The 13,800-nt window shown below is 47.6% G+C and overlaps 1 protein-coding gene across 1 annotated transcript in view; it reads left to right on the top strand.

The window, feature by feature from the left end:
• Positions 1-2,959: 2,959 nt before the first annotated feature.
• The window catches only part of dffa (DNA fragmentation factor, alpha polypeptide), a 30,835-nt gene continuing 19,994 nt past the window's right edge, over positions 2,960-13,800 (top strand). The window contains exons 1-2 of the mRNA XM_060938507.1: positions 2,960-2,974; positions 3,343-3,620. Coding sequence (XP_060794490.1) covers positions 3,527-3,620 — 94 coding nt within the window. The 5' untranslated portion in view covers positions 2,960-2,974; positions 3,343-3,526. The remainder of the gene's footprint in view (positions 2,975-3,342; positions 3,621-13,800) is intronic.

Here is a 13,800-nt window from a genome sequence, read left to right as displayed (position 1 = left end):
CATGTCTCGAAGACATCAAGGCCTGGATGGCTTTGAACTTTTTAAATTTTAATGAAAATAAAACAGAAGTGATGGTGTTTGGCCCCAGCGGCTCTTGTGAACCCTCGCCCGTTGATTTGGGCCCTTTGGCAGACTATGTAAAGCCAACAGTCACAAACTTGGGTTTTAAGATGGACAGTGATTTTAAATTGGATCAGCAAATTAGTTCCGTAGTGAAGTCCAGCTTCTTTCAAATTAGGCAGCTGGCAAAGGTGAAGCCTTTCCTTGCACAAACACACTTTGAGACAGTAATCCACGCCTTCATAACATCTCGGCTGGATTACTGTAATGCACTTTATTTTGGAGTCAGCCAGTCCTCCCTCGCACGTCTCCAGCTGGTGCAAAATGCAGCCGCTCGCCTCCTAACTGGAGCATGTAAGAGGGAGCACATAACTCCCATCCTGGCCTCCCTCCACTGGCTGCCTGTGCACTTTAGAGTCCATTTTAAGATTCTTTTATTTGTTTTTAAGTCTTTAAATGGTCTCACCCCCCTTACCTCTCTGAGCTCCTTCAACCCTACGCTCCTGCTCGGTGCCTCAGGTCAGCTGACTTGCTGCTCCTGGAGGTACCGAGGTCCAAACAGAAGCTCAGAGGGGACAGAGCTTTCTCCATTGCTGCTCCAAAATTATGGAACGAGCTACCATTGCACATTAGGCAAGCTTCCTCACTGTCCATTTTTAAAACTAGTCTTAAAACCCATTTTTACTCCTTGGCTTTTAACTCCGCATGAGACTCTGCTCTTGTTTTAGTGTTTTATGGTTTGCTTTTATTTATTGTTTCTAATTGCTTTTAAAAACAATTAAACAACTGTCCGACTGTTTGTTTTTATTTATTTCATTGCTTTTAATTGTTTTATGCAACATGTTTTTTTTTTCTTTCTTTTTTCTTTAGGTCTGTCTGTTTTACTTTTTACTCTGTTATGTTTTTATTGTGATATGGATCCCCCTGGGTCTGGAATAAAGAATTGAATTGAATTGAATTGAAATTATGTCTTTTATGTACAGCACCTTGTTTTCAACTACGGCTGTTTTAAAGTGCTATAGAGGTTTTCGACCCACGTGACCGTTGCCATGTCAACAAGTAGACGGCGCCATTTTGACGGTCACAAATATGGCGACTACCGATAGCGATACACTGTTGATCATGATGAAGTCTCATTGTCGAGTATTTTATCCAGCCTAGATGACGCGAGTAAGAAGCGATATCACCAGAAAATCAATGATGCTGGTGTACGTGATCCGTACACGTTACCAGGCTATCTTTTTCTGGCTTTGCAGCGTGGGTGATCTTCCTGACCTGCAGTCAGGCGTGTGGGAAATACCAGGGAAAAAACATAAAAGAAAAAGGAGCGAGATGCAGAAAACACCTTCACTATCCAGCGACGTAGGGCATTTACAGGGCGAGCAGAGGGAGAGGTATTTGCAAAAATTGAGGTTAGCAGGCTTAGAGAACGACGTTTACCTGCTTCCACCAGGATTGTTCACTGACGTACGGAAGTACACCAAGCCCTCGTCTTTACCTGACTTCGGCCCACATGACCTGTATACCTATGTCGTTAAAAACCAGGCTGGGTAACATGCCTACATCAGCGGGTCGTCCCTGGAGCCGGTGGTCGCCATCTTATTACAGCTAAGGTTTGTTCACATTTTCGTTTACTTTTGGTCCTCAGGATAAACAAAATGTTATTAAATGTCATTGAAATAACTTCTTAGTCTGTTGAGACATGGCCTGTTATAAATTTGCTGTTACCAGGCAATGACCAAGAACTGTATTATTAGGGTCGGTGTAGTTGTAGCAGTGCACTAGCAGCTAGCTGTTAGCACTAGCTAATGTCAACAACATAGTAGCTAGTATGTTACTGTAGCATTGTTTACGTTCAGTCATTTGGATGACTGTTAAAACCTTTCAGTCTCAAGTTTTTCCTTTACTGGATTTACTAGTTTACTGAGCTAGTGTGCTCGGGCAGGCTGGGAGCTAGCGCTCGCTCCTAGCGCGCTAGCGCTCGCTCCTAGCGCGCTAGCGCTCGCTCCTAGCGCGCTAGCGCTCGCTCCTAGCGCGCTAGCGCTCGCTCCTAGCGCGCTAGCTCCCAGCCTGCCCGAGCGCGCTAGCTCAGTAAACTAGTAAATACAGTAAAGGAAAAACTTGAGACTGAAAGGTTTTAACAGTCATCCAAATGACTGAACGTAAACATTGCTACAGTAACATACCAGCTACTATGTTGTTGACATTAGCTAGCTTGACCTTCAAAATGGCGGACACCGGGGCATCACGTGACCTGTGACGTCAAAATTTCTCTAGCCGCTTTATCCTTCTACAGGGTCGCAGGCAAACTGGAGCCTATCCCAGCTGACTACGGGCGAAAGGCGGGGTACACCCTGGACAAGTCGCCAGGTCATCACAGGGCTGACACATAGACACAGACAACCATTCACACCTACGGTCAATTTAGAGTCACCAGTTAACCTAACCTGCATGTCTTTGGACTGTGGGGGAAACCGGAGCACCCGGAGGAAACCCACGGGGAGAACATACAAACTCCACACAGAAAGGCCCTCGCCGGCCCCGGGGCTCGAACCCAGAACCTTCTTGCTGTGAGGCGACAGCGCTAACCACTACACCACCGTGCCGCCCACGTCGAAATCCTCTATATAAATAAAGTTGAGTTGAATATTTTGTTTTTCAGCAATAAAGAATATTGATTATGCGTGTTTACTAACATGTATAATCGCTTCAGATATACACATATTTATGACGAACGTAACAAGTGTGAATTTTCTGAATATCGTTGTACAAAAAAAAAAAATTGAGGTCCAAGATATTTTATCAGGACAGACCCGCATCTCTTCATCGAGTTGCAATTAAAATTACGCCCTTTCCAATATGGCGGACGAGCTGCCGTTATGTAGTATAAGTAACAACGACTAATCTATTCACAGTAAGTATGTTGTAGCTTGCCATGTTTAGAAAAGCAGCCAAAAGCTATTGTATGCCTGATGTGCTGCTTAGTCTGCTGTTCTAATTGATATGTGCCTTTTATATGTTTTTTTAAAGACATTACTATCAGACTGTGTAGGTAGCTAAGCTAACTCGATGTTGCAGCTATTCTACTCGAACTCGAGCCTTTCTCAGACCAAACTAACCGAGCCCAGAACGGTCACGTGATAAGTTCCAAATGACTTGATACTTCCTTCTGTAATACACTACTGAGGGTGAAATATAATGGCGGTTATAACCTATGTAGTGTACTACATATAAAACATGAAGCAAATTGGGATTCAAGGAAGTTACAACTTATCTTTGTAGATAACTGAAGATCTCTGAGGCGCAGAGAAACAACGCCGCAGCCGGAGAGGAGTTTAAACCAAACAGTTAACGTCAGTTCACAGGAAAGTGTCGAATCTCATAGTGAAAGTAAATCAGAGTGAACTCGGACACCGTCTCTGAACACGAATACAGCTGAGGGAGGATTTTCAGTGTGGATGCTGTAATGTCACAGATAAAGCCTTGTAAAGTCTGTAACTTCACCCGTCAGAAGTCTTATGGCGTGGTGGTGGTTTCACTGGACCAGCTCAGAGTCAAAGGTAGGATAAAGACTGACTTCTGAATAAATAAATACACGGTTCACATTAGACATGTTTGTTTATATTTATCCAGATAAACACAGGTAAAGCCTGCAGTGTCACTGTGAAGTGTGCAGCTATATTTACTCTGAAGCTTTATAAACTTTATAATAAAATCATATCTGTGTCGTCTAAGTGTCATAAAGGCAATGCAAGCAATACAATAATTATTAAACATGGTAGTATTGTGAAATACGTTAGTAAAGTTACAATTCAACAATTAACTATAGCATCTTATAATAATTTCTAATGAATTTTATGAAGGGCTACATTTGAATTGTGTGAGAGAATTGTTGCTGTTTGTGTGTCGTTCTCCGCGAACGAGTCGGTTCTTTGAATCGACTCTGACTCGCATAAACATTCATTCATTCATTCATTCTGGTGATTTTGCCTGCTTTTTTGTATTTCACTGATTCCTGTAGTTCCTTATTTATTTTCTTTCTTTCCTTCTTCCCTTCTTTCCTTCCTCCCTCTCTTTTTTCCTCTTTCCACAGACGGAGAGAGAGGGGTGTGTGTGTGTGTGTGTGTGAGTGAGAGAGAGAGGAAAGATGAGAGAGAGGATGGAGAGTGAGAGAGAGGAAGGGCGATGGGGAGGAAGGAGAGAGGAAGGGAGGAGGGAGAGAGGAAGGGTGACGGGAGAGAGGAAGGGAGGAGGAAGGGTGACGGGGAGGAGGGAGAGAGGAAGGGCGATGGGGAGGAAGGAGGACGGGGAGGAGGGAGAGAGGAAGGGCGATGGGGGGGAGGAAGGAGGACGGGGAGGAGGGAGAGAGGAAGGGCGATGGGGGGGAGGAAGGAGGACGGGGAGGAGGGAGAGAGGAAGGGCGATGGGAGAGAGGAAGGGAGGAGGAAGGGCGATGGGAGAGAGGAAGGGAGGAGGAAGGGCGATGGGAGAGAGGAAGGGAGGAGGAAGGGCGATGGGAGAGAGGAAGGGAGGAGGAAGGGCGATGGGAGAGAGGAAGGGAGGAGGAAGGGCGATGGGAGAGAGGAAGGGAGGAGGAAGGGCGATGGGAGAGAGGAAGGGAGGAGGAAGGGCGATGGGAGAGAGGAAGGGAGGAGGAAGGGCGATGGGAGAGAGGAAGGGAGGAGGAAGGGCGATGGGAGAGAGGAAGGGAGGAGGAAGGGCGATGGGAGAGAGGAAGGGAGGAGGAAGGGCGATGGGAGAGAGGAAGGGAGGAGGAAGGGCGATGGGAGAGAGGAAGGGAGGAGGAAGGGCGATGGGAGAGAGGAAGGGAGGAGGAAGGGCGATGGGAGAGAGGAAGGGGGGAGGAAGGGCGATGGGAGAGAGGAAGGGGGGAGGAAGGGCGATGGGAGAGAGGAAGGGGGGAGGAAGGGCGATGGGAGAGAGGAAGGGGGGAGGAAGGGCGATGGGAGAGAGGAAGGGGGGAGGAAGGGCGATGGGAGAGAGGAAGGGGGGAGGAAGGGCGATGGGAGAGAGGAAGGGGGGAGGAAGGGCGATGGGAGAGAGGAAGGGGGGAGGAAGGGCGATGGGAGAGAGGAAGGGGGGAGGAAGGGCGATGGGAGAGAGGAAGGGGGGAGGAAGGGCGATGGGAGAGAGGAAGGGGGGAGGAAGGGCGATGGGAGAGAGGAAGGGGGGAGGAAGGGCGATGGGAGAGAGGAAGGGGGGAGGAAGGGCGATGGGAGAGAGGAAGGGGGGAGGAAGGGCGATGGGAGAGAGGAAGGGGGGAGGAAGGGCGATGGGAGAGAGGAAGGGGGGAGGAAGGGCGATGGGAGAGAGGAAGGGGGGAGGAAGGGCGATGGGAGAGAGGAAGGGGGGAGGAAGGGCGATGGGAGAGAGGAAGGGGGGAGGAAGGGCGATGGGAGAGAGGAAGGGAGGAGGAAGGGCGATGGGAGAGAGGAAGGGAGGAGGAAGGGCGATGGGAGAGAGGAAGGGAGGAGGAAGGGCGATGGGAGAGAGGAAGGGAGGAGGAAGGGCGATGGGAGAGAGGAAGGGAGGAGGAAGGGCGATGGGAGAGAGGAAGGGAGGAGGAAGGGCGATGGGAGAGAGGAAGGGAGGAGGAAGGGCGATGGGAGAGAGGAAGGGGGGAGGAAGGGCGATGGGAGAGAGGAAGGGGGGAGGAAGGGCGATGGGAGAGAGGAAGGGGGGAGGAAGGGCGATGGGAGAGAGGAAGGGGGGAGGAAGGGCGATGGGAGAGAGGAAGGGGGGAGGAAGGGCGATGGGAGAGAGGAAGGGGGGAGGAAGGGCGATGGGAGAGAGGAAGGGGGGAGGAAGGGCGATGGGAGAGAGGAAGGGGGGAGGAAGGGCGATGGGAGAGAGGAAGGGGGGAGGAAGGGCGATGGGAGAGAGGAAGGGGGGAGGAAGGGCGATGGGAGAGAGGAAGGGGGGAGGAAGGGCGATGGGAGAGAGGAAGGGGGGAGGAAGGGCGATGGGAGAGAGGAAGGGGGGAGGAAGGGCGATGGGAGAGAGGAAGGGGGGAGGAAGGGCGATGGGAGAGAGGAAGGGGGGAGGAAGGGCGATGGGAGAGAGGAAGGGGGGAGGAAGGGCGATGGGAGAGAGGAAGGGGGGAGGAAGGGCGATGGGAGAGAGGAAGGGGGGAGGAAGGGCGATGGGAGAGAGGAAGGGGGGAGGAAGGGCGATGGGAGAGAGGAAGGGGGGAGGAAGGGCGATGGGAGAGAGGAAGGGGGGAGGAAGGGCGATGGGAGAGAGGAAGGGGGGAGGAAGGGCGATGGGAGAGAGGAAGGGGGGAGGAAGGGCGATGGGAGAGAGGAAGGGGGGAGGAAGGGCGATGGGAGAGAGGAAGGGGGGAGGAAGGGCGATGGGAGAGAGGAAGGGGGGAGGAAGGGCGATGGGAGAGAGGAAGGGGGGAGGAAGGGCGATGGGAGAGAGGAAGGAAGGGCGATGGGAGAGAGGGAGGAAGGGCGATGGGAGAGAGGGAGGAAGGGCGATGGGAGAGAGGGAGGAAGGGCGATGGGAGAGAGGGAGGAAGGGCGATGGGAGAGAGGAAGGAAGGGCGATGGGAGAGAGGAAGGAAGGGCGATGGGAGAGAGGAAGGAAGGGCGATGGGAGAGAGGAAGGAAGGGCGATGGGAGAGAGGAAGGAAGGGCGATGGGAGAGAGGAAGGAAGGGCGATGGGAGAGAGGAAGGAAGGGCGATGGGAGAGAGGAAGGAAGGGCGATGGGAGAGAGGAAGGAAGGGCGATGGGAGAGAGGAAGGAAGGGCGATGGGAGAGAGGAAGGAAGGGCGATGGGAGAGAGGAAGGAAGGGCGATGGGAGAGAGGAAGGAAGGGCGATGGGAGAGAGGAAGGAAGGGCGATGGGAGAGAGGAAGGAAGGGCGATGGGAGAGAGGAAGGAAGGGCGATGGGAGAGAGGAAGGAAGGGCGATGGGAGAGAGGAAGGAAGGGCGATGGGAGAGAGGAAGGAAGGGCGATGGGAGAGAGGAAGGAAGGGCGATGGGAGAGAGGAAGGAAGGGCGACGGGGAGGAAGGGCGACGGGGAGGAAGGAAGGGCGACTGGAGAGAGGAAGGAAGGGCGACGGGGAGGAAGGGCGACGGGGAGGAAGGAAGGGCGACTGGAGAGAGGAAGGGAGGAGGAAGGGCGACGGGAGGGAGGAAGGGCGACGGGAGGGAGGAAGGGAGGAGGAAGGGCGACGGGAGGGAGGAAGGGAGGAGGAAGGGCGACGGGAGGGAGGAAGGGAGGAGGAAGGGCGACGGGGAGGAAGGAGAGAGGAAGGGCGACGGGGAGGAGGGAGAGAGGAAGGGCGACAGGAGAGAGGAAGGAAGGGAGGAGGGAGAGAGGAAGGGAGGAGGAAGGGTGACGGGGAGGAAGGAGAGAGGAAGGGCGACGGGGAGGAGGGAGAGAGGAAGGGCGACAGGAGAGAGGAAGGAAGGGAGGAGGGAGAGAGGAAGGGAGGAGGAAGGGTGACGGGGAGGAGGGAGAGAGGAAGGGCCCTCCCTCTCCTCCTTTCTTCCCTCCACCTGTCTGTTTTTTTTCCCCTCCCTCCCTCCCTCCCTTTCCTTCTTTGTCTGTCTGCATGTCTCCTTTCTTCCTTGCTTCCTGTCTTTCTTTATTTACTTCTGTCTGTCGGTCCTTTGGTCGGTCGGTCTGTCCCTTTCCTTCCTCCTTGTCTGTCTTTCCTTCCTGCTGTTTTTCTTTTCTGTCTGTGCATGTTGAAAATCTCCTGTATGTAGTCAGTATGTTAGGGAAGGTGATCGATTATCAGGATAAAGTGGGAATAAATCTTCCTCATGAACCACAAACACAGCAGCACACCACCATTAACGCGTTAATGTGCGGAATCGACGGCACATTACTTTCTTGGTTTTGTAGTTATCTTACTGACAGGAATCAGAGTCGTCATTGATGGCTGCTTCTCTGACTGGCTTCCCGTGATGTCTGGTGTGCCACAAGGGTCTATTCTCGGCCCAATCATGTTTCTTGTCTACATAAACGATGCTCCCGACTACATCTGCTCTAATTCAACTATTGCCCTCTTTCCGCATAACTCCAAACTATATCGAGCTATTGATCATCCTGGTGCCTGCAAGCTTCCCCAATAAGACCTGGTCTTTTTGTAGAAGTGGAGTCAAGACTGCAAAATGGATTTTAACGGAACCAAGTGTAAAGTGTTGAAGATCTCCAAGAAGAAAACTCCCTCAACAATCATCAGGAACTACACCCTAGACAGCCGACAGCTTGAAAGTGTATCCTTCATCACTGACCTTGGCATAATGGTTTCCAATGATTTGTTCTGGTCAAAGCACATAGAAGTCACTGTTTCTAAAGCAAACAAAATTCTTGGTCTCCTTAAGAGAGTCTGCTGGGATGTAAGGTATTAGGCAGAGACCCGTCCACCCGTAAATTTGACGGGCGATTGCCGATTTCAACGGGCAAGTATACACACAGACGGATACTGAAACGGACGATAATGCTGAAAATTTTCGCACATGAATACTCCCACATGTCATCCGATAAATCCAGTTATGTTCCGCCCACACACGGACTGGCCATCGGGAGTAGCGGGAGTTTTCCCGGTGGGCTGGTGGTTCAGCGTGGGCCGGCGGAGAAAAAAAAAAAAAAAAAAAACAGTTGCGTGCTGGCCTTTAATATGATAAGCAATGTTAACAGTTTCTTTAACAAACTGTTAACATTGCTTATTACAGTTGCGCGCTGGCCTTTAATATGATAAGCAATGTTAACAGTTTGTTAAAGAAACTGTTAACATTGCTTATCATATTAAAGGCCAGCGCGCAACTGTTTTTTTTTTTTTCTCCGCTGGCCCACACTGAACCACCGGCCCACTGGGAAAACTCCCGCTACTCCCGATGGCCAGTCCGTGTGTGGTTCCGCCATCATTTACAAATCGTAAGAAACACAGTTTAATACGAAAAATACTGAAAACTTGAAATGAAAAATCAGAATATTTCATCGTTTCCGCCATTTTGGCCCGCACTGAATCTTGTAACATGCGGACTGAATAAATCGCGAATTCTGATTGGTCGAAAATTGCCAAACACCCTGCGTTGTAGTTTCCTCTTTCTTGGCGGGAGAACCGCATTTTTTTTTGCTGACTCACTCTTCTGGATCAAGATGAATCCCAACAAACGCCCCAAATTGAATGTGACAAAAACTGATTCGTTTTTCCACAAAAAGACAGAAAAGGTATGTGTGATACATTGATTAACAAGGGGGGTTCATTGGGGTATGGTAAAATAGAATACTGTTGTTTTTTTTTTTTTATTAAATACTGTAACTAGATCAAAAGATTATATACAATTCATTGTTGTTTATTTTCTTTTCACTTTTGTTACCAAATCAGACACCATACATACATCTGATACATTCAGGAGTGAAACTGAAAAAAATACAAAGTAAAAATATGCAATATTTCTGATCAAAAATTACACGCCATTTCACCCTGAAAATGTCCTAGAATGCAGGAAATGAAGTCTAAATTTCAAAAATTTTCTGGGGGGGCATGCCCCCAGACCCCCCTAGAGGGACTTCGCGCCTGCGGCGCTCGTCTTCGCACCTGCGGCACTTATCAGGATTATATAAAATATTATTTTTGACTGGTAAATTTCTTTTTCTGCCTAATACCCTACTGGGATGTACGAGACTCCAGCACCAGAAAGCTGCTATACTGTGCACTGGTTCAACTGAAGCTGGAATATGGTAGTAGTTTGTGGTCACATTACACTACTAGGCATCGAGCCGTCTCGGAGAACATCCAGCAAAGAGCAACTAAATTCGTATTAAACTATCCCCAAAACATGACACACAGGAACAGAGAGACTAATTAAACTTAATTTATTGCCTTTAGAATGTCGTAGAGAAATATCAGATTTACTTCCATTTTTCAAGTCTAGAAATGGCCTTATATCTACTGATATTAGAAACCACCTGCGTACTTTTGAACCATATATCGTACACGTAATTATGACTTCAATAATTGTAATTTTATTTACGAACATAATCAGGATTACTATAGGAAATCATACTTTGTCAGGACTGCTGAATTGTGGAACTTGTTGCTATCTAGTATTAAGGAAATTAATCTGTTTTTTCTACTTTTAAGGACAATTTAATTAATACTTGTCTAAGCGAGGACCTTATAGTCATCCAGGTTAGATAATAATTTAGCTCGATATACATTTTATATCTCAGTATATTGTATCAGTGTTTCATCGCCTGGGGGATTCAACCCGACGGTCTCCGGTTGTCCCCTCCAGCTCCGCGTGTGCCCGCCACGCCCCTCTGGGGGTGTGCAGGGAGGAGGAGGGTGGCCGCCAGCTGGACAGGGTTCCCATGGCTGCCATCGGGCACATTTCCTCCACGGTGGTGAAGTGTAGAGAACAACAATTTGATTTGTATCAGTGTTTCATCGACCTCACGAAGGCTTTTGACGCTGTGCATAGGCCAACTCTTTGGGGTATTCTTCTTAAGCTTGGGTGTCCAGAGAAGTTCACGGGGCTCATTCAGGCTCTTCATGACAATATGAAAGAGTGGGTCTGTGTCAATGGTGAGCTCTTAGAACCTATCCCAGTCGAATCTGGAGTGAAATAAGGTGATATTCTGGCACCTATGCTATTTGCCATCTTTATGCAGGCTTTTTCACAAAGCAGTGTTGGCATATGCATTCGATATTGCACAACAGGAAGGCTTTTCAACATCCGTCAATTCGCTGCTGTAACTAAGGCGTCCGTGGGTCTGATTCATGATCTCTTTTATGCTGACGACTATGACCTTGTTACTCACAGTGAGAGAGATTTGCAGCTCCTTATGGGCTGCTTTTCAACCACCTGTGATGAATTCGGACTTACTATCAGTCTCAAGAAAACAGTCGTTCTGCTGCAACCAGCACCAGGCAAGCCATACACCCCGCCATCGATATACGTCAAGGGTAAACGACTAGAAGTTGTAGACACGTTTGTGTACCTTGGTAGCACATTATCTAGATCCAACACACTTGACAGAGAGATCTCTTATAGACTCTCGAAGGCATGTGATGCATTTGGTAAACTGGAATTAAGGCTCTGGTCACAGTCGGACATCAAAACAGCAACAAAAGTCGATGTGTATCATGCACGTGTGTTAACAACCATGCTGTATGGCTATGAGACATGGACAACTTGCCCGCAGGCATATACAGCGTCTTGAGCATTTTCATCAGCGTTGCTTACGTAATATTCTAAAGATCTCATGGCGATCTCATATGCCTGATACAAGAGTGCTGCAGTTGGCGAACACAAGTATTGAGTCCATGGTTATGAAACATCAGCTTGGATGGTCCGGTCACTTTGTTCGCCTAGAAGACATTTGCATGCCTAAACAGGTTATGTTTGGTGAGTTAGCGCAAGGAAAATGACCGCAGTGCAAGCCCCGTAAGCGCTTTAAAGACAGTCTCAAAGACTACGTTCAGACTGCACCCTGAAACGACCCATATCCGATTTTTTTGCCCATATGCGACCTGTATCCGATTTGTTATTGACAATCTGAACGACACAGATCCGATTTTTCCACATGTGACCCAGGTCGCTTGGATATGTGGTCCTAAATCCGATGCATATCCGTTATTTTCACATGCGACTGCAGTCTGACCGGACAGGTCGCATTCATGCGACCTACACGTCATCAACAAGAGACAAACGTCACTATTCTGCGTTGGCTAATCCCGCCTCTTTGGTGGAAAACAACAACATTTGTACAGGTTTCAGAATTTAAATAGACTTTTATAGAATTGATCAAGCTAATGGTGGATTTGGTCGGGACCTGGATGTTGATCTGTTAGCCTGATTAAATAAAACAGTTTCTATAACTGATTTATAACTTAAACCATCCTGTATTACAAGATTATAAGATTGTTCTGGAAATTTCCAGTAATTTGACACCTTCGGTCTCATTACTCTGCTGCCCACATTAATCAGATTATTGTGTGAGTTCCGCCGCCGCCACAAAAACCACATCGCCAGGTCTCGCCTCATCTCCATAGCAAACTGCACTGGTGTTTCTGCACCTTGAGCCAGCGCTGAGAGAAGTTGCAGAATTCAGCTGGCTATAAACAATCTAAATAAATATTTATAAAAATGTAGAAAAAGTTTATTAATATGACGAAATAAATATGTGCAAATTATTAAGCCTGAATTAAGAGTTTGGTAATACAGTGGCCGCATCCCAAATGACTGCCTACTGAAGCTCGAGTGCACTATATAGAGTTTAAAAATCCATTACTTCCTAGTAACATGTAGTGCACTTGTATAGAAATTAGAGAGACATTTAGGAGTCAACCCTCGTTACCAGGCTACACGTTTTCATTTCAGTTCAGAAACAAAAACGCACACGAGACCTCACACTTTAACCAGATAATTAAACAAACAAACAAAAAAGAAATCATTAAACATGAAGAGTGCGCTTTTGTTTTGTTTACGTATTACGTAGATGTGCTTATTACGTGTCAATTTGCGCATGCGGGACACTTTTGGGTCGTTTTCCGTTCATATTGGAGATCGCATACAAGTCTCATATAATTGGTAATGTGAACGGCCTAACAAAAAAATCGGATTTCATAACAAATCAGATATGGGTCGTTTCAGTTTGCAGTCTGAACGTAGTGATAGACACATATTGATGTAGACACCTGGAAAGACCTTGCATCAGATCGGCAGGTGTGGAGAAATCTGATTGATACTGGTGTAAAAGATTTCGAGAACAATAGAGTAGAGTATGCACAACAAAAGCGTGCAGGCAGATATATGAGAGATGTCAACCCTCTCCTCAAAGGAGTCTCTTACGTGTGATCACTGTGGCCACATCTGCTTCTCAAAAGCAGGTCTTTTCAGCCACAAACGGAGTCATCAGGAGGTCAATTAACAATATAACATCCCTGATGATCATACATACACGATCTGCCATAAAGTGTGTCGATCAGCCAGCGGACTCGAGCGCCATCATCAAAGTCAACATCTGGAAAGACAAGCTGCTGCAGGAAGATTGACATGTCAGCAATGTGGAAAGAACTGCAAGACTCTTGTAGGTCTCAAAAGCCATTGGAGAGATCATCAGTGACAAGAAAATAATCTTTAAGATGTTCCAAAAGTTTGAGTACAAGAAATGGTCTTACTCTGTCACGAGTTGACTTCCACCATATATATGTGTGTGTGTGTGTGTGTATGTATGTACTCGCACTTTTTCTTTCTCTCTCATATATACAGTGCTGAGCGTAAATGAGTGCACCCCCTTTGAAAAGTAACATTTTAAACAATATCTCAATAAACACAAACAATTTCCAAAATGTTGACAAGACAAAGTTTAATATAACATCTGTTTAACTTATAACGTGAAAGTAATGTTAATAATATAACTTAGATTACACATTTTTCAGTTTTACTCAAATTAGGGTGGTGCAAAAATGAGTACACCCCACTGAAAGTCTCTGGAGCAAAGCTAAATTGTAGACTACAAATGTCTAATTTAACAAGAATACAATCACAGGTGAGTCTAATTAATCATTACACAGGTGTCCAGCAGACAGTTGACTATAAAAGGGTGTTACTTAAAGAAAACCCCTTCCCATTTCATGCTGTCAGCAACGGCACCACATGGAAGAGAAATGACAAGACCTGAGAAAGAAAATAATTTATTTCCACCACAAAGGTGAAGGCTACAAGATGATCAGCAAAGCTTTA

Source organism: Neoarius graeffei, chromosome 13 (assembly GCF_027579695.1).
Source record: "Neoarius graeffei isolate fNeoGra1 chromosome 13, fNeoGra1.pri, whole genome shotgun sequence".
NCBI classification, from domain to species: Eukaryota; Metazoa; Chordata; class Actinopteri; order Siluriformes; family Ariidae; genus Neoarius; species Neoarius graeffei.
Note: the sequence above shows the minus strand (reverse complement) of the source record. Positions and strands in the feature narration are given on the sequence as shown.